We start from the raw sequence: 27,466 nt of genomic DNA on the forward strand, positions 1-27,466 counted from the left end.
CGGTGTTTCGGCATAATGATTCCGTAGAAAGTTAAAAAGAATGAATGAATGTTTCTGGACTGTGGAAATACTCAATTGAACGTTTGCTTGAATGTTATTGAAAAAAAAACGTACCAATATTGCCATCATCCCAAAATCAATCAGTTGTATTAGCAGTGTTAGAAAAATTCAATTGACAACGAATGAATATTATGAAAGAATGTGGACGAATCTGAGACGTATTCGAATGACACCTTATTTTGAGAATTTCACTTAACAATTCACATAACTGCAACCTCTGTTTCACTATACAATTAGAAAAAACCATTCAACTCTATTTGAACATTCAGTAATTGTTTGAAATTACTGAATTCTTTTGTTTTCAACTTTTCTCTTTCAACTATAAAATGCCATAATCGTGAATGAACTTATGCCCCTTTGCCAAACGATACTTTGCGAATGTGGAATTGGTATTTCCATTCAGGAAACTACAACTAACCTCTTTTATTTTTTGGTGGGTTTTCTCTGTTCAGCATATACAGGGCGTTCCATCTCAGACGAGCCACTCCGTATATTCCTTATCCCATAGTGAGTGGAAAAATTTCCCGAAACAAGTCGAATGATTTTGTTTGGGGGACATCTTTTGACGTATATTTTAGGCTTGAACAAGCAACCCCCTAATAGGGGGCTCTTCAAACCCTCAAACTTAAATAAGGGAGAGGGGTTGAATGATACTGCATTTGAAAGGTCTTGGAAGCCTCTCAACAACGGAGTATGAAAAACGTAAATTTAATCAACCGTTTTCGCCAAAAATCTATTTTGCAGTTCGAATGAGCCATGGAGGACAATTTGAACATTGGATTTAAACACGCAGATTTGATTTTTTTTCATTGTAAGCATGATTATAACACAATTGAATATTTCAAGAATGTAATTTGTTTGAGTTTGTAAAAAAAGCCTAATAAAAATGAGCTTGTACATGTAAAAATAACCAAATAATTCAAGGTGGCTCATTTGAGCTGCAAAATTGATTTTCGGCGAAAACGGTTCATCAAATTTACGTTTGTCATACACCGTTTTGAAAAGGCTCTCAAGACCTTTCAAATAAAGTATCACTCAACCCCTCTCCCTTCTTCAAGTTTGAGGGATTGAAGAGCCCCCTATTAGGGGGTTGCTCGTTTAAGATTAAAATATACGTCAAAAGATGTTCCCTAAACAAAAGCATTCGATGTATTTCGGAAAATTCTTCCACTCACTATGGGATAAGGAATATACGGGGTGGCTCGTCTGAGATGGAACATCCTGTTTAACGTTCTGATTCACGAGTCGATTTATGCACACTGATATTTGTTCTGGAATATTCGTTCTGAAATATTTGTTCTTAAAATTAAGTCGATGATAACTACCATATAACCATTGTTGAAAGCAATTTGTTTCATTACATCAACCGTTTAGGGTCCAAACATTGAAAATTAAACAAAAATTAAATACTTTTCCATACAGAGCATTAGAACTTTTTTGTTCATTTCTGAAGATGGAAGCAGAGTTTGGCCTGATATTTGTTCTGAAATATTTGTTGTGGAATATTTGTTCTTGAAATTGAGTCGATGATATCCACCTTATAACCTTTGTTAAAAGCAATTTGTTTCATTCCATCAACCCCTTAGGGCCCAAACATTGAAAATTAAATAAAAATAAATACTTTTTTAAACAGAGCATTTCTTTAATGTCCCCTTTTTTATTTTTTGAACGGGTGAACTCAAAAAATTGAAATTTGGCATAATGAAATTAATGCATGAATACTTCATTTTGAAGTGAAATTGACAGTTAAAACTTTCAAGATGGCGACTGGGCGATATCAGGGAAAAAAATTGAAATGGAAGGGGGGGTCTGGTGACATATTTTTTCGAAGCTTCTGACAAATTTTTCACAACCCTGAAATATAAAGTCGAAATCTTCAACTACTACAAAATGGCGCAACTTTAAATGACATTTAACAACATAATATGAGGTAATAAGCTTGAGTTCAGTTCAGAAGCAGGTATTGAAGCAGGTTCAGTTTCGAACACTTTTTGCTTCAAATCGCTTCATAAAAAAGTCAAAAGGTGTCAAATCTGGCGAGCGGGCTGGCCATTCTGTAGGACCTTGACGGCCAATCCAACGCCCGGGAAAAGTGGTATCCAAATAGTTTCTTACCTGTTTGGAGTGATGTGGTGGTGCTCCATCTGGTTGGAATACAATATCCATATCGAATTTATAAGGAATCGCTTCGAAGATTTCAGTGATGAGAGGGTCAACAGTAGTTTTCAGCATATTCAAATACAGTTCCGGTGTTGAATTTTGATCAATAAATAGAGGTCCTAGAATATGGTTTTCCAATATTCCTGCCCAAACGTTAATTTTTTCTGGGTATTGGGTATGTGTTTCATGGAAAACGTGAAGGTTGACGTCACTCCAATAGTGGCAATTTTGTCTGTGAACAGTACCGTTCGAAAAAAAAAGTACATTCATCACTAAAACAAATATTGTGGAGATAGGTAGGATGCCTTGCTAAGGTTTCCGTTATGATTTCGTATAATTCTATTCTTCGATCAGGGACATCTTCAGTTCTGGTATACCATTTTAATTTTGTATGGATGATACCTATCCTCTTGAAAAGTCTCCACACAGTAGAAGGAGACACCTCAAACATTCGCGACGGAATAAGTAGACTGTTCAGGATATACTACTATCTCACCAGTTATTTGCACTTGCTGTCCTTCCGGAATGGACGGATGACCTGAATGCTCTTCGTTATGTACACTACCGGTAGTTATGAATTTGGATAGAAGTTCCCTCAAATATTTTCTACAAACAGGACGATTTGGAAAACGTTCATTGAAAATCGCCTCGATTTTTTCTTCCAATGGAAGATAATTATTGACCATTTAAGAGATTGTTGACATGGTACATACCTTTCTACTAGTAAAACCGAAAATTAAATGAGAATATTCTAACTGAACAATGATTTTTTTGTCGTACTGACATTTTTTGGCGTTTTTATAAACAAAAAATAACTTAACCTTATCGGATTGTTGGAATTGCCATATGGCAGATAAACAGGAATATTTCTAAAATATCGATATAAATGTGTTTGTTTTCAGGTAATTATCACATGTTTCGCCATTTTGTAGTAGGTGAAGATATTGACTTTATATTCTAGGGATGTGAAGTATTCGTCAGGAGCTTCAAAATAATTTGTCACAAGACCCCCCTTTCTATTTAATTTTTTTCCCCAGAAGGCGCCCAGTCGCCATCTTGAAAGTTTCATCTGTCAATTTCACTTCAAAATAAAGTATTCGTGCATTAATTTCATTATCCCAAATTCCAATTTTTTGGGTTGACCCGTTCAAAAAATAAAAGGGGATGGGACATTAAAGAAAAGCACTGTATTTTTACATTCAATAATTATGTATCAAGCTATTCGAATTTTTTGAAAATTTCTACTATTAATTTTTTTCAAAAATTTGGGCAAAAAGTCACCGTCAGAAATAATATTTCACGGTATTCGAGGAAACAATATTTTTTGTGTAGTTGGAACATTTACTATGAAGTCTGGACTGAATGCATTTACTGCTGCCCATCTTGCATCTTCTTTCATTTTTGGCGAATATCATCAGAAACACTATAATTATATTTTCGACGTTTATGTATTTGTGATGCAGGAATTCTTTTTTCTTTTGATTAACGTGACATGATTCCAAGAGCAATGGATCTTCTGAACTGAAATGTACCTCGTTTTTCAAAAAGTATAATATATATAATTTCGGAATTGATGAACGCTATAATCTAGGAATCCCCTAAATGAATGGTGCCACCATTTTCTCGATCTTCGAATCGTCCCATATGTTCCTCTCATTTGATCCGCTCGATGTCTCCCCCCCATAAATTTATTATAATCTGCCACTACAGAGGTATATTTCATTCACAATCATGATCCATCTGTTTGGGTTCGTTTTACTGTAGTTTCATGCGAAATAACTCTGATTGGTTAAAAGATCGGTACTCTCGCATTCCATCAGGCATTTATAGTCGTCGCATGTCACATTATTTATTATTCGCATTTCAATAACTTGGATGCACAAATTTTAGAATTGACGTAATTCCAGTCTTATGTCTGATATTATGACTTAGTTAGATACAAAAGCATATATCATCTTGTTACAGAAATGAAGTCGCAGAAAGTTACGAAGACATCGAAGTTCACCCAAGCTACTCCAAACGATAACGAATATAGAGATTATCAAAATCTAGGATTGACTGTTATATCCACTTCTCCTAGTGATGAAGGAAATCAAAACATGGATAGGATTATTTCACCAGAAGGACATTTTCCTAATATCAACAAGAGTTCTGAATTGCTCCTAAAGAGTAATCATAAGGTTAAGGGGACACTCAGCGATATACAAAGGTAATCATTAGGTATAAGATGATATAAATAGAATACAAAACTTTGCAAAATTCATGCCTACGACTTATTTTTGGTATTCGTAAATTTGAGCATATCAGTCACGTCGAAATGATTAAATGGTTACAAATTAAAAATCGTAGAAATGCATTCTACCATGTTTTATGTTGAACTACTGAAGGAAAACTCTCCACCATATTTGTATCAATAAATAAAATACAGAACTGATGTACATTAACATGAGACATAGAAATGCTCTTACTATACCTCGCCATCATAGTGAGTTTTTCAAACGATCGTTTTCTTATTGCATTGTTAACCATTTCAATCACTTACCTCACGATTTCAGTTACTCATCACCACATAAATTCAAGCGAGTTCTTTTTGACTATTATTATTCTCGACAATGATACATTATTCGGATTGAAATATCTTCCCTATCTCCAACTAATCAACTTCAACTATCTTCAACAATTTTTCATTTTCTCTCTATCGCTTTCATTAATTCATTGATATATCATTCTATTTGCTGTCTTTGTTTCTTCTTTTTTAGGTTAGATGGAAGAGCAGATGTTCAACTGTTGAATTATATTTCATATTGTACAATACTCATTATCACATACAAACTGAATCTTGCCCTAACTGCATAAAGAAAATCTGATTTATTTTTTATAAATTGGTAATAAACACATTTATTTTATTTTTTCCCCGTAGTGTGCGCTGGTCAGGCCCTATCCCCCGAAGCCCCGATACATTCGGGAGGGCGCGCCAGCATTATCAACCAATGACCACTCCCCACACCGTGGGGTAAGTGATCATTGGGTCCGAGAATCATGTGCCCTGAGCAAACGCAGTGAGCCAAGAATGACAGCCTTCTGCATCTGTGCGGCTGAGATTTCTGCCTTAGTGCGGCAAGCCGGTATGATTTTGAGATTCGAGAGTAGAGAAGACATCATTCCACCAAGGACTCCAATAATCAGAACAACCATCTTGACAGAGTGATCTGGATAGAGTCTGCGGAGTTCGAAAAAAAAATCTCGATATTTTATCCGTTTTTCCTCCTCTTTTCTGACGATATTCGTCTCGCCAGGAGCTGAAAACTCCACGACAAATATCGTTTTGGTCTGGTGGTCGAGAAGGACTACATCAGGCTTATTAGCTTGTATGAGCCTGAGAGTGGGGAACGAATAGTTCCAATAAATTCAGCACTTCTCGTTCCCTACAACGGATTCAATATCCCCCGGAGCGTAGGGCAACACCGGTGTCTCGTCAATACCGTAAGAGTGCCGTAGATGGTAATATAGCACTCTTAGGGCCGCGTTATGTCGATGTATATAGGCCGAGACCGCATATGCTGGACATGCTGATAGCAAGTGCATTAGGGTCTCGAGCACCTAGCGGCAGGCCCTGCACCTTGTGTCAGGAACCTCTATACCCATCACGCGACTGCGGTAGACTAAGGTGTTGAAGACACCATCCTGGCAAGCCATGATGAACCCCTCAGTTTCCGACTTCAGCCCACTCGACCTGAGAAAAGCGAACGTCAGGCGCTTTGATAAGCCAAGGTCTTCAATGTTAATGAAGAAGACCCCATGCATCGGCTTATCCCTGTGTCTCCGCAGAAGTAAGGTGCGGCTTTTATCTGAGCTTTTTGCTGAACGGGTTCCAACTCGGTGACAGAGTTGTAGTCACCTCGTTCAGAGTCGAAAACTATACCGAGTTCATCAGCTGCTCGAGCAGCTGCCCTAAGGAGAAATGCTCCAATTCCTGCTCTCTCATGGTCACGGACCATGCAGAGAAGGGGATCCGAACTCCTGACGACTTTACAGGCTGTATCCAGTACCATTCTGTCATGTAGACACTCCAAACTCAAAAGTCCACGGCCTCCCTGTTGTCGGGGGAAGTACAACCGTGGAACGGACGATTTGGGATGCAAACTCCTACAGAGATGCATCATTTTTCGGGTCCTTACGTCGAGTTGATACAGCTCCTCCCGAGTCCACTTCACTACTCCAAACGAGTAGAGTAAGATTGGAACGGCAAGCATATTTGTTGCAGCTACTTTGTTCTTCCCCGACAGTTCCGATGACCAGATCTATCGAAGTTTGTGCTGATACTTGCCGCGGAGAGAGTTTTTCACTGCAGTTACCTCTTGTGAGTGGCGTTGTTCCACCCCGAGGTAAGTATACGTCTCTCTGGCATCCAGATGATGTAGGATGCTTCCATCTACGAGCTGCACATCCTCTCTGTAGTACCCGCATCGTCCACTTTTGAGATGAACCATTGCACATTTGTCTATTCCGAATTTCATACCGATAGCATGCGTGTACTCTTCCACCACCCTCAAGGACTGATGGAGATCCTTCTCTCCAGAGGCATAAAGTTTAAGATCATCCATATAAAACAGATGGGTGACCTTGTACCTCCGGTTTCCGGGGGTGCCACAGTTATACCCTCGAGTATTTCTGAGCGCAACGGATAATAGCAATAATAATAATAATATTATTATTATTATTATAACATCTGTTTGAAAAAATATCTGTTTTTTCGTTAACCAGCTGTCGCACCCTTACGAACGACAACCCTCAGAAGTCGAAACTTGTGCTAGCTAAGGATTAACGAGGTCTTACCTTTCAACGTGTCATTCATAACACATTTTGTACTTGTACTCGAAACTTGTGCTAGCTAAGGATTAACGAGGTCTTACCTTTCAACGTGTCATTCATAACACATCTTGTACTTGAAAATATTATTCATATATTTTGAAAGGAGCAGAATTTTATAATATAGAACTCTTCATACTTATATTACCTCAGAAATAGTAATATATTGATTGGATACAATATTTTTCTGACTGACTCATCTCAGTCTCATTGGTTTTCCATTTTGTATTTCGATGGTTTTGATAAGATATGATCGAGGTATAAGCTTCGTCGGTGAAGCCACATTTTCTCTGCATTTTCTGAAATAGGTTGGTTGGATGTAAAAAAGGTGTTTTGATAATTTTTTGTCTCACATACAAAAACATGTTGTCTAAAAATCGCGATGATTTTATAGTGAAGTGAAATTTTGTTAACAAATTCATAGTCATCTTATGATTTTGCCAACATTTATAATTTAGAGCCTATCAAGTTGGATAAGGTCAAGTTGATTATGAAGTAGATTGTATCGATTTGTATGTATTTTTCGTGGTGGTTTATAATTGGATTGGATTATAGTATTTCTTAGTATGGATTCATGAACTCCTAGAATTCGAGTTTGTATCTTATGGTTTGAGGCAAAACAACATTCTATGATTAATATAATTTTCTGAATACTGGACTCTCCAAGCCCTGTCTTCTACAATGCTTCTATACATTTAGGTGGTCTCGACACCGTCATCAACCGTTGACCACACACCTTATGACCACATGAGTAATAATTGGATCCGAAAATCTCTGATTTTCGATAATTATTCAAAATAATATTTTTTTCATTCGGTCTGGAATTTTGATTTTATTTGTTTGAAAAAAAAATGTCGATTCAGGCAGGTAACGAATCGATTGGAAGTGTCAGCTTTTGTGAGTTCTAATGCAATACAAAACCACTACTATAGTTCAATTTCATAAATGTCTGAGAAAAAATCATAAATATTGCGAACGTTGATTATGTACGAAAATAACAGTGTAATTTCAATAATTTTTTCTGTTTTCTCCAAGAAGGATATTTCAATCATCGAATATGTTATTATGACCACGGTGGATTTTAACATTCAGCCTTATGAAGCACATAATGTTTTTACCTTTGGTAGCAGTATATAACTGTTTTTGAATTCAACCTCTCAGAAGGAACAGTAGAGTCTTTCACCTTGTGGATCTTCTTGATATTATCGCATGGCAGCCAATGGAGTCATTATAGATTTCCATTCCTAAATTATAAAACTTTGGAAGTAGAGATACTGTGTTGATAGGAATGTTAAGACATCTCGAAACTGATATAATTTATTCCTCAGCCACCTAATTCGCTGAAATGAAAGCAAGTCATAATTTTGTTAACCCTTCACCCGGAGATTTCCAACACGATATCCCCAAACAGGAAGTGTCCATTTTCCGGTAACCGGAACTCATTCACACCCGCTTCAATTAACCAACATTATCTCTTATAAACATTTCCTTCCAGATTCAGTCCCGAAAGGAACGCCAACCGGTACCAGCAACCCAACGAGATTGAATTGTGTAATTGTATAGCTCCGATCTACCCCCCGAAAACGCGATTCGTGGACCAGTGCAGTGAGCAAACGTTGGTGTTAAATCGGTCGTTCGCCTCGTTACCGAAACTGGAAAACACTAATTTGAGTCAGGTCAGCCTGGACCGAAAGAGTGGGAAGTACAGGCTGAAGCACAGCTATGTGTGCGAGCAGAATCGCAGAATACTGAGGGAAATGGACAAAGACGCTACCTTGCGGAGAATCCAGAGTCCGGAGATAATAAATATACACAGGGGACCCTTTTACGAGGGACACATTGGCGAGAATTGTGAAGTGGCGGGATTTAAGTGTAAGGACCACGAGTTCCGGAGGGGACAAAGCGCCAGGACTGCTGGGACTAGGTGAGATTATGAATGTTCATTTGATACAATTGTTTGTCCTGTTTGTGGAAAATTGTAATAAGTCAGAGAGATCCCACTTGGGTAACTTGGAGTTCAGCTATTTATTGAGGAATTTTTGTCACACTCTGTGTTAAAAGTCATGGAAGTATTCTAAGAATATTCAATCACTTCTATGTTTGAATCTCAGAATGAGCTGTTGAATAACTGTAGGTACAATGGAGTTAATCATACTTCATTGACACCTTCATTTTTATTTTATATCTATGTGAATCATGTCTTTGATAATTGCATCTATGACTCCGATACTCATCACTGGTCTTTTCCTTTTTCTCATTTTTTGTGTTTTTGTTCAATATATCTGTTAAGTCAGCCTTGTGTTATTCAGTTTCTGTCTCCACCAAGCTGATTGTCTCATTTCAATTAAAATGAATTGAATTGAAAGGAGGAATGAAGGTTTTGGCTACCTCTCCATCTTTTAACAGAAAATGTGAAAATCTTTCGAAGAAAGAAGGAAAGCAATGAATTTCAAAATAAACTATCGACAAAGCTGTGTAGAGCATGGAAAAAAGTTACTAGAAGAAAAGAGCGTCTCTAAATGATCACTTTCATATAAACATTGAATATTACGGAAGAAAAAGTACTATCGAAACAACTACTTTTATATGAAGATTGAATTATACAAAGCACACTTTTTTCTATTCAGTGTGTACTCCAAACATTCGTTATGAAATTGAATCAGATATCATTCGTATAGTGTATGAAATAGCCATCCCCAAAAGCGGACATCCGACATTTTAAACTGATACACTGTCTTTATCGCCTCTCCGGATCAGTCTGGATTACATTATAAAATGAAGCACTCGATACATTCATTAAATTACGACTTTATATCACATATGAGTTCAATATTACACAACCAAAAACCTGAAACACGTGCCTATGGTTTGCCTTTTTAAAAGTGTTATTTCCGATACAATTATCACTTGATTTTTGGATCAAGACTTTCAATATCCTTCGTTACTATATATTTTCAAATATATTCATAATCTCATTGCTAATTTTTATTTTTTCCAAAATTTTTCATAATTTTTAATGGAAACTTCATATAAGCTTCTCTCTAGGTCTATACATTCCATTAGCAGTTTTTAGTTCTGTTCTAGTATTTTTTGTCCACTTTTTCTGCTAACGACAGACAACGGTTATCAATAGCGATAGTGCGTATAGACGACCTACTTTGGTCAACCGGAATACCTAACTCCTGTATGAGCACAATCCCTCTGGCTCCCCGAACAGTTCGCGAGTCTCCAGAATCCAGTAATATGAAAGAAGATTAACCTGAGATTTCTACACTCAAGTATGAAAGTTCATCACCAGAAGTGTGATTTTAAACGTAGTATAAGATGAAACCAGTTTTCAGAGACAGTACTCCTACTTCGATCACTTAGGAGTGCCGGTAGGCGTTTACCTGCTTCGAGCAGTTTAAGCCTGTCTTCACCGTTACAAGACGAAAAGGCTATCTCATTCCTTCCAGCTTTAACATGGGCAAAATTAGGTTGAAGAGAAAGGTTCTTTCGTGAAAGTACAATGGAATTTTCTATACATTCCTTACGAACTACAAGCTGCCTACCTAGTTCCCTCAATTGAGTAACCGATTTCATTTCAACTGGAGCTTACTCAGTCTTAAAGTAGATAGTATTTTTCCTCATGATAATTTCCAGTTTGGTAACTTCAGAAACGGGTCAAGTAAGCTTTTTAAAATAACCTGCTATTACCGCAAGTAGGGATCAATCGATTCATTCAGTACGTCTGCCTATTTTCTCGAACAATTCCTCATCATAATTCGGAGACGAATACTCCTTCTGCAACATTGTTACGAACTCGTACCATGTATTAACCTCCCTACGATAAGCAACGTGAAATTGATAAACTCTAACAATGATATTAGAAGTGAGCAACGTTTCTTTGGGAACATGTCGAGTTATCCACAATTCTTTGGCCCTTTCCAAAAATGCACTCAACCTGCTATACTTCGAGCAGTTGGTGTTGGAGTTCCAACATTTTGGCCAAGAAAGCTGTGATGAGCCGGTGTATCAATCACTTCTTCAAATTATCTGCTTCACTGTGAAGCTAGCACCTCAGGCTGGAACTCTATTGGAGATGAGCCCAAACTTCGTTTGTAAGTTAGCAAATGGATCATCACTCGAAAAATCATTGAATGAAGTCATCATTAGTTCCATATCCGCAAGCTTATCTTTCACTGCTAGTACGTCCTCAGCAAGAGTGAAGGGTTTCGCAAGCCTTTCCGATGATTCTTCATTGCTATGTTGCAGTCTATTTGAGATATTCCCCAACTTTTTTTGCAGTTTAGCAAGTAGACCACTACTTGAAGGATGATCGGAAGAAGTTACCAATAATTCCATTTCTGCAAGCTTATCTTTCACTTTCGATACGTTTTCAGAAAAAAAAATGAATGAACTATATTAACATCATCATCAATGAAAAAAAACCTGAAAATTGTGTTCGTATTGATGGTTCCAAATAATCGTGCTCGATCAACAACGGAAGGAGAATAACAATACTGCCAATGACAGCTTCTGGTAAAATTAAGCCGCTTGCAGCACCCTTCTTTGCAAGAGAATTAGCAGCTTCATTGCCCTCCAGGCCAGAATGTCCAGGAATCCAGACCAGAGACAATATGTTCAGTCTTCCTATCGAGAAGAGTCTTTTTTGGCAGTTTGCTACCAATTTAGATGTTGCTCGGTAGGAGCCAAGACTGTCCGAGAATATTTTTATTGACTTGTGAGAGGTTGGATTCATCCAATATCTCCGCACACAATTCAATAGCGTAAATTTCCGCTTGAAATATAGTCGCATAAGTTCCCAGGCACGTAGATAACTCTGTCCTGGATCTGGGACTGAAAACACCTGCACCAGAACCGAAAGGTGTTTTGATCCATCTGTGAACCAACAAATATCTGCTCTCAATATTTCCTTCTCCCGCAGGGTCCAGTCCTCTCTACTCGGGAATAGTACTTTATAAGGCAGTTCGTAGTTGACAGATGGAGGCATGAAGTCAGAGGTCATTTCCAGAATGCTGTGACTTCCAATGTCAACCAACAGTCTGTTGCACTCTGCATTGAATTGATTTGTTCAATTGGCAATGTGCACAAGTCTGTATGCAGTCCATCTAGCCTCTCTTTCCAGAAAAATGTGGAGAGGAGGAAGATCTAGAAGTATCTCCATGGCCGCTGATGGTGTGGTACTGATGGTACCACTGATAGCCAGACAAGGCTGTCTCTGTAAGCCAGAGAGCTTTGCTTGGGTCGTTTTCTGTAAAGCCTCCGGCCACCAAGCAATTGCACCATAAGTTATCATTGGTCTGACAATCATCTCATGAATCCAATGGATCTGTTTGGGACCTAAACCCCAAGTTTTACCACAAATCCTTCGACATGTCCATAGAGACAGTCTGGCTTTGTGTAAAACTTTTTCCAAGTGAGCGTTCCAGGTGAGTCTTTTATCAAGGACGATGCCAAGATATTTCATCTTCGTTCCAAATGGAATGACCATACCATTGAGGGAAAGTGTCGTCAGATCGTCCAATTTCCTTCTCTTGGTGAAGGGGATCAACACAGTTTTGCTGGGGTTGACAGACATCTGCTCCCTCAGGCACCAACTCTGAACAACGTCCAACGCGCTTTGGAGGATATTACAAGCTACCCTTCCCGACGTGTGGACCTTGCCAGGATGACAAGGTCATCTGCATAAGCTTGCAGATCAACGTCCCTTCTGTCAAAGGCATCAAGCAGATTATCCACCAGGAGCGACCACAGAAGGGAAGATAGTACCCCATCTTGAGGACAGCCCCTGGTGACCCTGAACCTGACAGCCTCGCCTTGAATAGTCGTAGTTGCAGTTCTGTTCACTAGCATGGCATAGATCCAGCCAGTTATGGTCGATTCTATACCTTTTCTAGCCAGAGACAATCCTATAGATTCAGATAGTGCATTGTCAAATGCTCCTTCAATATCAAGAAATACAGCAACCGCAATCTCCTTGTTGTCAAGGGATTGGAGATTTTCTCAACGAGGTTGTTTAATGCTGAATCTGTCGATTTGCCGGTTTGATAAGCATACCGGTGGTTATTCAGTGGGGATGCATATAATGCTACCCTCCTGATATGTCCGTCCAGTATCCTCCCAAGTCCTTTCAGCAGGAAGGATGTAAGGCTGATTGGTCGTAGGTATATATATACCACCCTTGCTGCCAACTAACTGGGTGGTATATAGTTCCACGCCAGACTAGCTCTATACAATTTTGTAAGAATAGGTGAAATCATTTCCAGTCCGTTTTGAAGAAGAGCTGGAAATATACCATCCTCTCCGGGAGATTTGAAGGGTTGAAAAGACTTGATAGCCTATTCAACTGCCGATGCTGTGATAACCTTTTTTGCGATGTTCCAGTCGTTCTTTTTTGGGCGTTTAGCGCCCTCGAAGATGGGCGGTCTGTTGTTATCAAGAGTCACATTTCCAGAAAAGTGGTTTTTTATCAAAAGCTCTAACGGTTTTTTACTAGAGGTCGTAATTGTTCCATCGGGTCGTTTAAACGACCCAATTTCAACAGTCGGCTTTTTAGGGAGAATCTTGTGGATTCTTGCGCTTACAGAAATTTCTCCAAGACTCCCGTTTTGCCTTTCTAATTTTCTTGTTGTATGTCGTTAGAGTGATTTTATAAAGCTCCCAGTTACTTGACTCTTCAGCTCGATTGAATAGTCGTCGAACTCCTTTTTTTACTTTCAAGGCTTTTGTTCCACCACGAAGAGTTGCGGTTATCTCTTTTGACCCTCAGTAGACAGTTCTCATGATAGGATGAGATCATTGCTTCGCGAAATTGCGTCGCTACTGTATCCATATCATTACAACTGTGAATAGTACTGAATCCGTCCTCAAAGTACGATTGAAGGGAGTTTTATACCCCCTCCAGTCAGTAGATTTTGAGTCACGATTTTCAACTACTGGTCTCAGACCTATTTCAATATTGAAAAGAATATATCTATGGTCTGAACAAGAAGGTTCAGTTCAGACCAATGGTGTATCTTATTGCTCAAAGAATGTGAGCTGAGGTTAAATCTAATACCTCTTGCCTATTACTAGTGACAAAAGTTGGATTCGAGCACTCATTAATTACAGACAGCCCTTCTCCTAGTATACAGGGTGTCCCTGGACTTTCTCTTTTCCTCTCGGGAATGTATAGATGGGGTCAAAATATCACCAGTACTTCATATAACTTTTTTTCCTAAAATCCTTCGTTACCAAGTAACGGGCCCTCGAAGTTACAAAATGAAAAATGTTTTTCTTTGATAACTTTTCAAGTGAATATTCAAAATCATCCAAATTTTGTTAATTGACTAAACAAATGAATTCCTTCGATGAGCTTTCATGCAGGAGTCAGTTGTTTTGCTACAAAGTCAGGAACGGACTACCTCCGATGGTCCACACCCCAAAACTTTGAAATGACAGATATTTTTCAATACTTTTCAACAAATTAAGGTTACTTGGACAATTTTATGAATAAAAGTACTCGTGTGGAAAGTCGATCGGAGCAACGAGTCTTGATAAAAATGTAGTTTCACTCGACGACATCAAACCCGCTCGTCCACCATTGTTTGAAATGAATAATTATCAAAGCAGAAATAATAATGATAACGTTAATCCAACAACATTTATCCTGAGATGTCTACAATTATTCGAAAATATTAGTTTTTAAGGAAAATGGAAATGATAGGTAAAATATTCATAACGAATTTTTATAATGCAAACACGTTTAACTAACGAAACTCAAGAGCCTCAAGAGCAAACAGAAATGAAAAATCCGCTACAGAAACTGCTCGATATGACCACCTTCTCTCTCTATACATTTTCTTAGTCTGCGAAGACACCCTCTCTGTACTTGAAATAGCATTCCAGGGTCGTTTCGTATGGCTTTACAATGTAATGTTATTCTATTCAACAATGCATCTCTTGTGTGAATAGGTGAATATCATTGTATTTTTTCACAAAATTATCCTACATGTGGAATAAAAAAATGATGAATTTTGAAATTTGGGGTGAAAGATGTTCCTCATTGTCTTCAGATGTTCGAAATATTTTTTAACTATGGTTCCCAAAGCTCTAAGTTTAACCCACATTCAAAATATGAAGAGCTGTGCTACTCTTCGCTGCTATCAGCTGAAAAATCCAGTTTTCATGGCCAGGCAGATTTTTGTTACCTTAAGGCCAAAGACTCGGAAGGAAAATTTTATTATTATGTATATTATGGAATAAAAGGATTTTGACTTTCTACTACTCCAACTTGATACAGAAAAATGTGGAAATCCTCCAAAGAAAAAAAAGAAGTAATCAATTTTGAAAGAAGTAACTTTATACATAGATGTGTAGATCAGGCAAAGAAGTAACTTTCAGATACAAATTGGAAAAGAAAATCTACCTTCATATACCATTGAATTACACAAAAGAAAAAATTCTTTCGAAACAAATACTTTTATATGAAGACTGAATTATACAGAAAACACTTTTCTCCACTCAGTTTGTATTCTAAACATTCGTTATAGAATTATGTCAGATATCATTCACAGGATTTCTACACAATATACACTCAGTTTGTATTCGAAACATCCGTTATAGAATTAAATAAGATATCTGATTTAATTCTATAATGAATGTTTGGAATACAAACTGATTAGTATAATTGTATAATGATATAATATATATAATTGTATATAACTGTATAATTCAGTGGTCATATAAAAGTATTTGTTTCGAAATATTTTTTCTTTCGTGAAATTCAATGTTTATATGAAAGTAATTGTTTCAGGAATGTTTTTTTCTTCCAATTTGTGTCTGAAAGTTACTTCTTTGCATGATCTACACATCTATGTATGAAGTTGCTCCTTTCAAAATTGATCACTTCCTTCCTTTCTTTGGAAGACTCCCATATTTTTCTGTATCAAAATGGAGTAGTAGAAAGCCAAGAACTTTCTTTCCCAAAAAATTTTTCACTCCCAAAAATATAATCTTTCCAAATTAATTCATATTATATTCTCAATTCAAGATAACAACGGTTGATGACTCGGATAACCCAACGTACTCATAATAATTCCTAGTAGCATTTCTCAAAATATATATGGAAAGATTTCCAATGAAAATTCAATAATTCAAATTAATTGAATAAGCCGTAATTTCTGTGATGTTTCAGCCGAGCTAACCAAACTAAACAATAGAATTCAAAAGCTTCGTATTATATATATATATATAATGCCATTGTAACGTAATGTTTTCGGGCTTTAAATGCCGAAGCTCACTTTGAGGGAAAATCGAATCGAACTTAATCCAATTTAAACGCGAGAGTAGGAAATATCAGATAATACCCCTAAGAGGACTGATTGTCAGAAAACACGAATAGTGAATATACCACAGAATAATATTCTGTGGTATATTCTCTGTTTCGGATAAGTTGATAATTGGTGATTTTCCATTGGATAAACCCTTTTGAAAGGAAGGATATCAGTACAAAACAACTACCAAATTGTTATTTGACGAAGTGCCGGAGTCGTATAATTTGCTGGAAAAGCGAGTTTTTATATGACTCGCTCTAAATTCAACATATATAAATACCTTATAGGCCTTTGAATAATCGAAAAATATTGAATGATAAATAATGCTTAATCAAGTGATGAGTTAATTCATCAATATATCTACCGTTTGTGCCTGTTCGTGAAACTTCTAGCAATACTGAATTTTGTCGTAGAGGAACTTTGAAAGTGATAAATACTATAGTTACACTTCGTTGACGTATTTCTTAGAAATATACCTACAGCGGATGACTGATGAAATAATATATGATTTTAAATCTGACATTCTAAATTTGAATTTGCAAACTGATCTTTTTTCAAATTATTGCAACATAATATATCAGATAACGCAATCACTTGATCCCAGAACACAATATTCATTTTTACTTCACAAACAAACATTCATTGACAATAATACGTGTCCACTTCTATGGTGCATAAATCTCACTACTATTATTTAACCGATCCAGGGTTATTCGTCATCTGAACAATAGTCATCTACATTCGGCCATCCTGCAGAAGGTCCATCCTAGACCTTATATTGACCTGAGAAAAAAGAATATATCAGAAAATGATACACTGGACCAGAGCAACATGTGTTCAATGGTAACGTTCACCAAACGTTACGTTCACGTTTTCTACTCACAAAGCAATGTTTGCTCAATTGCTCAATGGTGACGATCACCGAAAGTGAAGTTTACCTTCCCTACTTACAGAGCAGCATTTGCTCAACGGTGACGTTCAACAAAGGTAAAGTTCACCTTTTTTACATACACAGCAACGTTTGCCCAACTGACTTCTGATCATTTGTTTGAAGGTGGTTGACAATGTTTCGTGGTGTATTTCATCAGTTCGGTCTTCCATTGTCTAATATAATATAAATTGATTTGAAATCCCTGAAAGAATCTGTAAAAAATTTAAAAAAATTAACCGAAAAAATATCAATTATATTGAACAAAAAACTGAAATTACAAAGAAATAACATACACGCAACAACCAAAAAATAAAGAAATTGAAATATTAATACAAGCTGAAAATCAAAAATATTATTAACAAGAAATGACAATTAAAAGATTCCAAACCAAGTTACGTCACGACGTTTCGATTGTTAGCATCCACAATCGTCTTCGGGTAATAACTGAACTTATTTCTCCAAGATCTGACTATTTATAGGTCATTCGAGTGCTTTCACCTATCCCCTCGTCCCTCTATCCGCTTCATTGGTTTTAGCAGGAGATGGCCGTTTGGCGGAAGTTGGTCGTTTTCCGTTTGATTAGAGGTTTCCATATATGATGTATCTCTACGCTAGCTTGGCTAAATTAGATACAGCATTTTCCTTATTTAAACCCTGGATACCTTTGCTAAGTATCTGCGTCTCAACTGTCTTGAATAAATTTTACAATATTGCCTCATGTAACAATCAGGTAAGTCTGATGATGAAATATCATTTCGACAAGCTATACAGTGCATTTCTTCAATAATGTCTTCCCCGATTTTTATTTTTTGCAGGGGGTCGACTAAAAAAATTGAAATTCGGGATAATTAAATAAATGTATGAATACTTTATTTTGAAGTGGAATTGACAGATGAAACTATCAAGATGGCGACTGGGCGCCATCCGGGAAAAAATGGAAAGGGGGTCTTGTGACACATCATTTTGAAGCTCCTGACAAATTCATCACAACCCTAGAATATGATGTCAATTCCCTCACCTACCACAAAATGGCGAAACATTCAATAAATTCCTGAAGACAAACACATTAATATCGATATTTCTAGAGATATTTCTTTTTATCTTCCATATGGCAATTCCAACAGCCCGATAAGTTATTTTTTGTTTATAAAAACGACAAAAAATGTCAGTACGACAATGAACATCATTGTCCAGAAAACTAAATTCTCATTCAGTTTTCGGTTTTACTATCAGGAAGGTACCACGTCAACAATCTCTAAAATGGTTAATTCTCGTCCATTGGAAAAAAAAATTTAAGCGATTTTCATTTACGGTGCGACGTATATATTTCACGAGATCGAAAGGATTTTCATTGAACGTTTTCTGAATTTTCCTATCTGTAGAAAATATTTGAGGAAACTCACAACTACCGGTATTGTACATAACAAAAAGTCCCCAGGTCATCCGTCCATTCCGGAAGAACAGCAAGTACAAATAATTGGTGAGATGGTAGTAAATCCTGAACAGTCTACTTATTCCGTCGCGAATGTTTGTGAGCTGTCTCCTTCTACTGTGTGATGACTTTTGAAGAGGAATAGGTATCATCCATGCAGTTGGTACACCAACTGAAGATGACCCTGATCGACAATCACAATTCTGCGAAATCATGACGGAAACCATTGCAAGGCATCCTACCTATCTTCACAATATTTGTTTTGTTTTGTGTGACGAATGTACATTTTTTTCTAAACGGTTATGTTCAAAGACTAAATTGCCATTATTGGAGTGACACCAACCCTCACGTATTCCGGGAAACACATACCCAATATACAGAAAAATTTAACATTTGCGCAGGAATATTGGGAAGCCATATTTCAGACCTCTATTTATTGATCAAAATTTGACAGGGGAACTATACAGGGTGTTCCTTAAACACATGCTGATATTCAAGGAGGTAATTCTTAGACCCATTTCAAGGAAAAAACGTACTATGGACGTATGTCCTAAACGCCTTAACTTTTGAGATACACAATTTTCAAAAATAATCAGTTTTTTAGTAATAACTGAGATAATTTTGTAGACATCTCTGGCATATTTGGTACATATGTTCCATGCCTCAAGGCGCATTTTCTGATGTACAATTTTCTTAATTTTCTCTGCCAGTGGCGTACGTACGAGTTTTGAAATGTATATTTTTGGCGAAAAAAAATACTACGCCACTGCTTTATCTTGATTAAAAAATTATTTTTAGAATCTCCATACATTTTTGAGCACATTTGATCTGCTGGGTTTTCTTTGTCCGACGCATGGTTTTCGCTCAAAAAATTAAAAATCGCTTTACTTAAGGATAAATTCCTTAAAAATCTGATGCGGTATCGTTCATCAACTGAAAGCAAACTAAGAGATCAGATTTGTTGCAAAATAATTGAGGATCTAAAAGGTATTTGTTTGTTGTCAGATGCACTGTTCTCAATTAAAATTACGTCATAACGCAGCATCGCTTAATAATTTTTGAAAACATAAATATAGTTATCCTGGAATAAATGACGTGTAGCAGAATTTATTTACTGCACCTCTTGGAAATATGGAGTTTGTCGATATGTGATTTCTTTTAAAGATTAAAAGCAGAAAAAACAGCTTACCCACCATAGCAATAAAAAACGAATTCTCTGTATGTACAAACGTCAGTAGCTAATATTGATGTTGGTTTAAAGTAAGGTGTTGGTGTTAAAAACTGTCACAGCGCGTTTTGATTGATTTTGAAGTGTTATTGAAGTTATTTTGGTAGTCCGCTCTTTTTCTGAATATCAGTAAATATGGTAAATTATACGAATGCGGAAATGGCGCAAATGCATTACGTATATGGCCTTGCCGATGGTATAGCAACAGAAGCTAGGCGCATTCATCAGGAAAGATATCCTAATCGTGCCTTACCAGATAGCCGAACCTACAACCTATCTACAAAGTATTGCACTAAATCCGCAGTTTGAGACTCAAATTTTGTTCACAGACGAAGCAAATTTTTCTCGGAATGCCATTCAAAATTTCCATAACAATCATGTGTGGGCTGAAGAAAATCCCCATGCAATAACCGAAACCCATTTCCAACACCAATTTTCGGTTAATGTATGGGCAGGAATTATAGGTGATCATCTAATAGGCCTATTTTTTCTACCACGACGCCTTGATGGTCGTTCTTATTTACACTTTCTCGAAGAAGACTTACCTGGGTTATTGGAAGATGTGCCACTTGCGTTAAGGAATCGAATATGGTACATGCACGATGGCGCCTCTGCTCATTCCAGTGTAATTGTCCGAAACCATTTAAATACAGTTTATCCTAATCGTTGGATAGGTCACGGACGACCTCAGCAATGGCCAGCAAGATCCCCCGATCTCAACAGTTTAGATTTTTTATGGGGTCATGTTAAAACTCTTGTGTATAAAACTCCCGTTAATACTTTAGAAGATTTAAGAGAGCGAATAGTTGCCTCGTGTGAAACTATACGAAATACGCCGGGAATATTTGAACGGGTGCGTAATTCCATGCGTAGAAGGGCGGAAGCATGCATACTAAGTGCAGGTGGCCACACAATTTTTATAATCAGTTTTGGTATTATTACTAATTAACAAATTTGTGCTATTCGTTTAGACTTACTGTCACGAAATAAAATAAAACTCGTTTTTGTGAAAAATTTATTTTTTTGCAGATTATGTTTTCAAATATTATTAGGGAATTGGTAATGCGTTATGAAGCAATTTTCAGATTCTCATTCATTTTAGAATTGATCTAATTTCTTAATTTGCTTTCTGTCGATTTTTATTTTTTTGAGTGAAAATCATGCGTCGGACAAAGAAATACCAGGAGATCAAATTTTCTCAAAAATAAATGAGGATTTTAAAAATGATTTTATTTTGGAAAGAAAGCATTGGCGTAGTACTTTTTCCCCAAAAATATTCAATGCGAAACCCGTAGGGATGCCACTGTTTGAAAAAATACAAATTTGTGTACATCAGAAAATGCGCCTTAAGCATGGAACATATGTACCAAATATGCCAAAGATGTCTACGAAATTATCTCAGTTATTATTAAAAAACTAATTATTTTTGAAAACTTTGCCACCCTGTATCTCCAAAGTTGAGGCGTTTAGGACATACGTCCATAGGACGTTTTTCTCTTAAAATGGGTCTAAGAATTACCTCCTTGAATATTAGCTTGTGTTTAAGGAACACCCTGTATTTGAATATGCTGGAAACTACTGTCGAACCTCTCATCACTGAAATCGCCGGCGCGAATCCTAATGAATACGATACGGATATTGTATTCGAACAAGATGGAGCACCACCACATTACTCCAGACAAGTAAGAAACCATTCAGATACTATTTTTCCCTGTCGTTGGATTGGCTGTCGAGATCCTACAGAATGGCCAGCCTATGGACTTTTTTTATGAAGCTATTTGAAGCAAAATGTGTACAAAACTGAACCTGCTTCAATATTGAATATTTTCATGAATATTGACGTTACTATATTCGAAAATGTTTGGCGTGAAATATGGGATAGGCTGTTCATATGTCAAGAATTTCAATGCAACCATTTCGATCATCTTCTGAACTGACCTCAAGCTTATTACCTCATATTATGTAGTTAAATGTCAATGTATTCAGGCAATTATTCAAAGTTTCGCCATTTTGTAGTAGTTGAAGATATTGACATTATATTCTAGGGTTGTGGAGCATTTGTCAGGAGCTTCAAAAAAATTTGTCATAAGACCCCCCTATCCATTTCATTTTTTTCCCAGATGGCGCCATCTATCAATTTCACTTCAGAATGAATTATTCATGCATTAATTCCATCATCCCAAATTTCAATATTTTCAGTTGACCTGTTCAAAAAATGAAAGGCGATGGGACATTAAACAAATGCACTGTATAGTATATATACTATTTTGAATAATTTGAAAAATATTGAAAATTCTCAGTCGATCACTATTACAAAGTGAAATAGAACTTATATTTTCCTTTGCTTCTTCATTCACTTTGACATAATCAGGACATACAATTTCATTTGACCCTCTAATCATTGTGATTGCAACAAAATCTAACTGTTGCATTCTCTTGACAATAAATCTGCTGAATTTGATACCAATTATTACCTTCATTAAATTGTAGTATTATTTCTACATGTTTACCTTCGAAAGATTTACAGTTCTCTTTGGCTTTTATTCACGTCAAAACTGCAAATCATTTGCAACTGCACTCTTGTTTGCATCACAAAAGGTATGTGAGATACACTCTGTCATCGTTCTACGTTCAGAAAATCCATAAGAAAATCGTGAAATACTACAGAATAACATAAGATATTTTGATTCATTCATGAATATTTTCAACTCTTCCGTACTGTTGACTGTCCATACTAACAATTACCTACATTAAATGATTTTTTTAGTTTTCCTGCCGTTAATTTCAAGGAATATGGAGTTCTGATCAGGTGATAAGCAATGATAGCTGATAATAAAATTGAACTGGGATTTACATCAAAAATACTCTGCAATGTAAACAGCTTCATTATTCTGTATTCATAATTTTTCCACTGCGAAATTTCCACACATTCCCTGTATTTGCCAGAGAGATCTGAAAAATATATTGTAAAATATAGTAACTGCAAATTGACATGAGATTTTTGTCATTCATTGTTTTCATTGAGTATCACTAGTCTCACTCATTAGAAGTTCATTTTATTTTCATCCCATTTTGAAATGTCGAAAATTTTGAAATCATTTTACTTCAAAATCAAATCAAATCAAATTGAAATTGTTTGAACATATGGAATATATTGCAAAATATACAACAACGAAATTATGTAAATTGAAAATGTGAAATGAAAGAAAGCAAATTTTCAACTGTATTATCCGTAGATGTATTTTCATTTCATCTTTGGTTTCTATGTTTCTTTGTCTTTATTTTACTGTTAGTGGTATATAAGCGATACAATCCTTCATTCTTGAACTTCCTATCCTAATCTGGTTTCGCCGATGTGGTTCTCCGTTGGGGTTTCGGAAATACGGTGATACTTGTAATCGGCTCCAGGTACTCTCAAAGTTTTTTCCAAACCACATCTTTTGTTTCTTGTCAATGAACTGTAAATAAGTACTGAAATGAAGCGATTTTGGTTGATAAAACTTTGGAATGAATCCTACTCTGAAGTGCGCCAGAAATATGTTAATTCATATACTTAAAAGGACCTTTTGGAATGATTCCATTTGAAAGAAACTCACAAATTGAATTTACATGTTTATTCTAACGACTTAAGAAGATGAAAACTGATAAATTCTTTCTGAAACTAGTTTCATTAAGATACTATTCGAGAAGCTGTATCGATAACATTCAGATATATATATATATATATATATATATATATATATATATATATATATATATATATATATATATATATATATATATATATATAAATTGAACAGAAAATTACTATTTATAATCGCATTTTGAACAGATAAAATAAATATAGTTTGAAAAAGCTAAAAGACACACTTTTATAGCATACGGAACTAAAAAATTTAAAATAAATATAGATCAAAAAACTAAAAAACACGCTTTTAACGAATATCGAAGTGAAAAGTTATTTTTTTTTAAATAAGCTCAAAACAATAACGAACAAAAAATACAAGTTTTGAGCTTATTCAAAAAAAAAATTTTCAAACTTTTTAGTTCGATGTTCTTCAAAAGCGTGTTTTTTAATTTTTTCAAACTATATTTATTTATATTATATCATTCAGATTGTACCCATTTTTGAAAGCAAAACAGCTCTCGATAGGAAGTTATTTTAAATAATTATCACCCTATTCCCTTCCTATTCGTAAATAATTGGGAGATGACACTTCGCTTGGACGATTTTATTGGTCAGTTTGCAATGTCAGAACTTTCTCCCTTATGAACGGATCAGACTTGTTTTTGAATTTTTGTCATAAGCTCTTTCCCATGTTGGGTTACCTTGTACTTTTTCGATGGATCACATGGATTTATGTGTGAGTCGGATGTGTGAGTCGATGGTTTAAGCCGCAGGCTGATCATTCGATTTTCACTTGCTATCGTCCAACCCGTATTGGGAATCCACGTTAAAGGGTAAGACCTCGTTAGTCCTTAGTTCGCACAAGTTTCGACTCCTTAGGGTTGTCGGTAGGAGTGCGATAGCTGGTTAACGGAAAAAATATATTTCAAACATATATTCAAATAACATATCTGAATTTGAGAATACTGAAGTATCACTCATTCCTCTCTTCAATGAAACTCGATGAAATCGTGTTTAATGTGACATCCTTAATGAACCATTCACACCATTGTTAATCTCATGCTCTTCACAAAATGAGAAAAAGGCACCATCATAGAGATGACTTGCGATGAACTGCATTCGCCATGTTCCAGTTATCACGCGCTTCCGTTCCCACTTCAAGAGACTATAAAAGAGGGCCGCTTTTTCCTCGAAGACTTTTTTTCTTTCAACTCTCTACTTAGCCGTCTAACAAACTTTTAAATATAAGCAATATGCAAATTCCGCCCCGACCTCTCAATGAGATTCCTTTCATCATTAAATGGAAAAGATTTGTTGGCAGTGAATATTATTTCTCATCAGTGTTCTATAGTTCTCAGAGATTTTATGAACTCATTGAAGTAACGGTTGTTTAACCGTAACTCATAAATGAATCCAATGAGTAATGAACAGTAATACTCAGTAATACCTCACAAAATTATGAAAGTTTACGTTTGTCCTATATGATCATAAATTGACTTGGTCAACTGAATCAACTGGAATACAGGGAGATACACAAGATCAAGCTTCTGAAGACACAACAACTGACATGACTTGATGCAGGGATTTCATAATGTTCTTACAGGAAGGATGATATCTAACAAGCAAGATATCCCCAATTTACTCAACATGAGATCGATTTTGGAATTAGCAAAATGAAGAAAAAACGATACATGATATGACAGAAATCAACAAAACGAAGTCTCATATAATACTGGGCCAATCAGCATAACTACCAATTTTTTTATATTAGTTTTAAAATGTGATATTTGATAATAAAAATAATAATACTTGTAAAAAAAATAAAAGGCGGAGCATGCCGCCTTTTCCGCCCAAAATCTTTGGGATTACGTATTTTATCTCCGGCAGCAGGGCTATATAGCTCCTTGTCAGCCTGCTAACGAAGTGGTAGAAGTGACAGTTCTACCACGCGTTGGCACGGCTGGAGAGGAGACTCGCATCATGCCACCAATGGAGTCAATCAGAACACGCAGGGCGCTCCACAGAATTAGGCCCCTGAAGCAACAGAAGAGGCTGACTTCTGGAAAATCAGCACCGCCATATATAGCGTCGTCCAATCGCTTTTCGAATCGGAAGGACGAAATCTCGACCATGCGAATCGGAAGATTGAACGGCGTGTACACGAGATGGAGGTTAAGATCACGTCGGCGAGACAACACGCGTCTCGTATCCAATGTGTGATGGATTACAGGGCAGCCAACAGGTCTTTCACGCCCGCAGTGCGACGAATAGCCGCCAAACTACGACGTATCCATCACACTTCAAATCGAAGCGTGCTGCTGACCGCCAAACAGCACTGCCTTGATAGGATACGAATGCTAGTGGCTGCTGAGAAGTCACTGGTGAGGCGGGCGAGAAGTATCGCGGAAAAACCTAGGTTCCGCGAGAAACATTCTCGCTTATTTTAAGAGCCTCGACGTATTGTGGATAATCCGCCGACCACTGATCAGGTGAAATCCTTCTGGAAGGCTATCTATGAACACCCGCAGCCACTCAACTTATACACTCCAACCCTAGCGAAGCATTCAACAGAGCTTCGACAGCCTGAGCTCAATGAATGGCGCAACCCGATAACCCCGGATGACGTTCGAAGAGCCCTTGTGAGTTCAAAGAACTTTGCTGCTCTAGGCCCAGATGGGCTGAACACCTATTGGTGGAAAACACTAACAAGCACCCACCGCCATCTGGCCAGAGTTTTTAATTCATAGCTGGACGGAGAGCAGCCTTTTCCGGATTGGTTTGTCGAGGGGCGGACGGTTCTCATTCCCAAAAGCAGAGATATGTCGATTCCTAAGAATTACAGAGCGATGACATGCTCTAATTCGTCTTATAAGTTGTTCACAAGCAACTTATACACACGAATACTCACCGCAGTTGACCGAGTGTTCGAACGGATATATGAGCAGAGAGGGCCGAATGGATGTGAAGAGAACCAGCTCATCGATAGATGTGTAATGCAGGACTCGATATAATATAAGCGTCAATATCCGTTGCGCTCAGAAATACTCGAGGGTATAACTGTGCCACCCCTGGAAACCGGAGACTTAAGGTCACCCATTTGTTTTATATGGATAATATCAACCTTCATGCCTCTGGAGAGAAGGATCTCCATCAGTCCTTGAGGGTGGTAGAAGAGTACACGCATGCTACCGGTATGAAATTCGGGATAGACAAATGTGTAATGGTCCATCTCAAATGAGGACGATGCGTGGACTACGGAGAGGATGTGCAGCTTGTAGATGGAAGCATCCTACACCATTTGGATGGCGGAGAAACGTATACTTACCTCGTGGTCAAACAAGGCCACTCACAAAAGGTAACAGCGGTGAAGAACTCTCTCCACGGCAAGTATCAGCACAAACTTCAACAGATCTGATCATCGGAACTGTCGGGGAACAATAAAATTGCTGCAACAAATATGTTTGCCGTTCCAATCTTACTCTACTCGTTTGGAGTAGTGAAGTGGATTCGGAAGGAGCTTTATCAACTCGACGTGAAGACCCAAAAAATCATGCATCTCTATAGGAATTTTTATCCCAAATCGTCCGTTCCACGGTTGTACTTTCCCCGACAACAGGGAGACCCTGGACTTTTGAGTTTTGAATGCCTACATGACAGAATGGTACTGGATATAGCCTGTAAAATCATGAGGAGTTCGGATCCTTTTTTTTGCATGGTCCGTGATCATGAAAGAGCAGGAATTGGAGCATTTCTCTTTAGGGCAGCTGCCCGAGCAGCTCGGTTCAGTTTTCAACACTGAACGAGGTGACCACTCTGTCACCGAGTTGAAACCCGTTGAGGA

At 37.0% G+C, this 27,466-nt stretch overlaps 1 protein-coding gene across 1 annotated transcript in view; it reads left to right on the forward strand.

Annotated features, from left to right (window-relative positions):
- Positions 1-3,633: 3,633 nt before the first annotated feature.
- LOC141480515 (uncharacterized) overlaps positions 3,634-27,466 on the forward strand; it is a 62,403-nt gene continuing 38,570 nt past the window's right edge. The window contains exons 1-2 of the mRNA XM_074170566.1: positions 3,634-4,429; positions 8,585-9,013. Coding sequence (XP_074026667.1) covers positions 4,188-4,429; positions 8,585-9,013 — 671 coding nt within the window. The 5' untranslated portion in view covers positions 3,634-4,187. The remainder of the gene's footprint in view (positions 4,430-8,584; positions 9,014-27,466) is intronic.

This window comes from Leptinotarsa decemlineata, unplaced genomic scaffold, assembly GCF_025532065.1.
Source record: "Leptinotarsa decemlineata unplaced genomic scaffold, Ldec_3_MD MMD2_P_RNA_scaffold_9, whole genome shotgun sequence".
NCBI classification, from domain to species: Eukaryota; Metazoa; Arthropoda; class Insecta; order Coleoptera; family Chrysomelidae; genus Leptinotarsa; species Leptinotarsa decemlineata.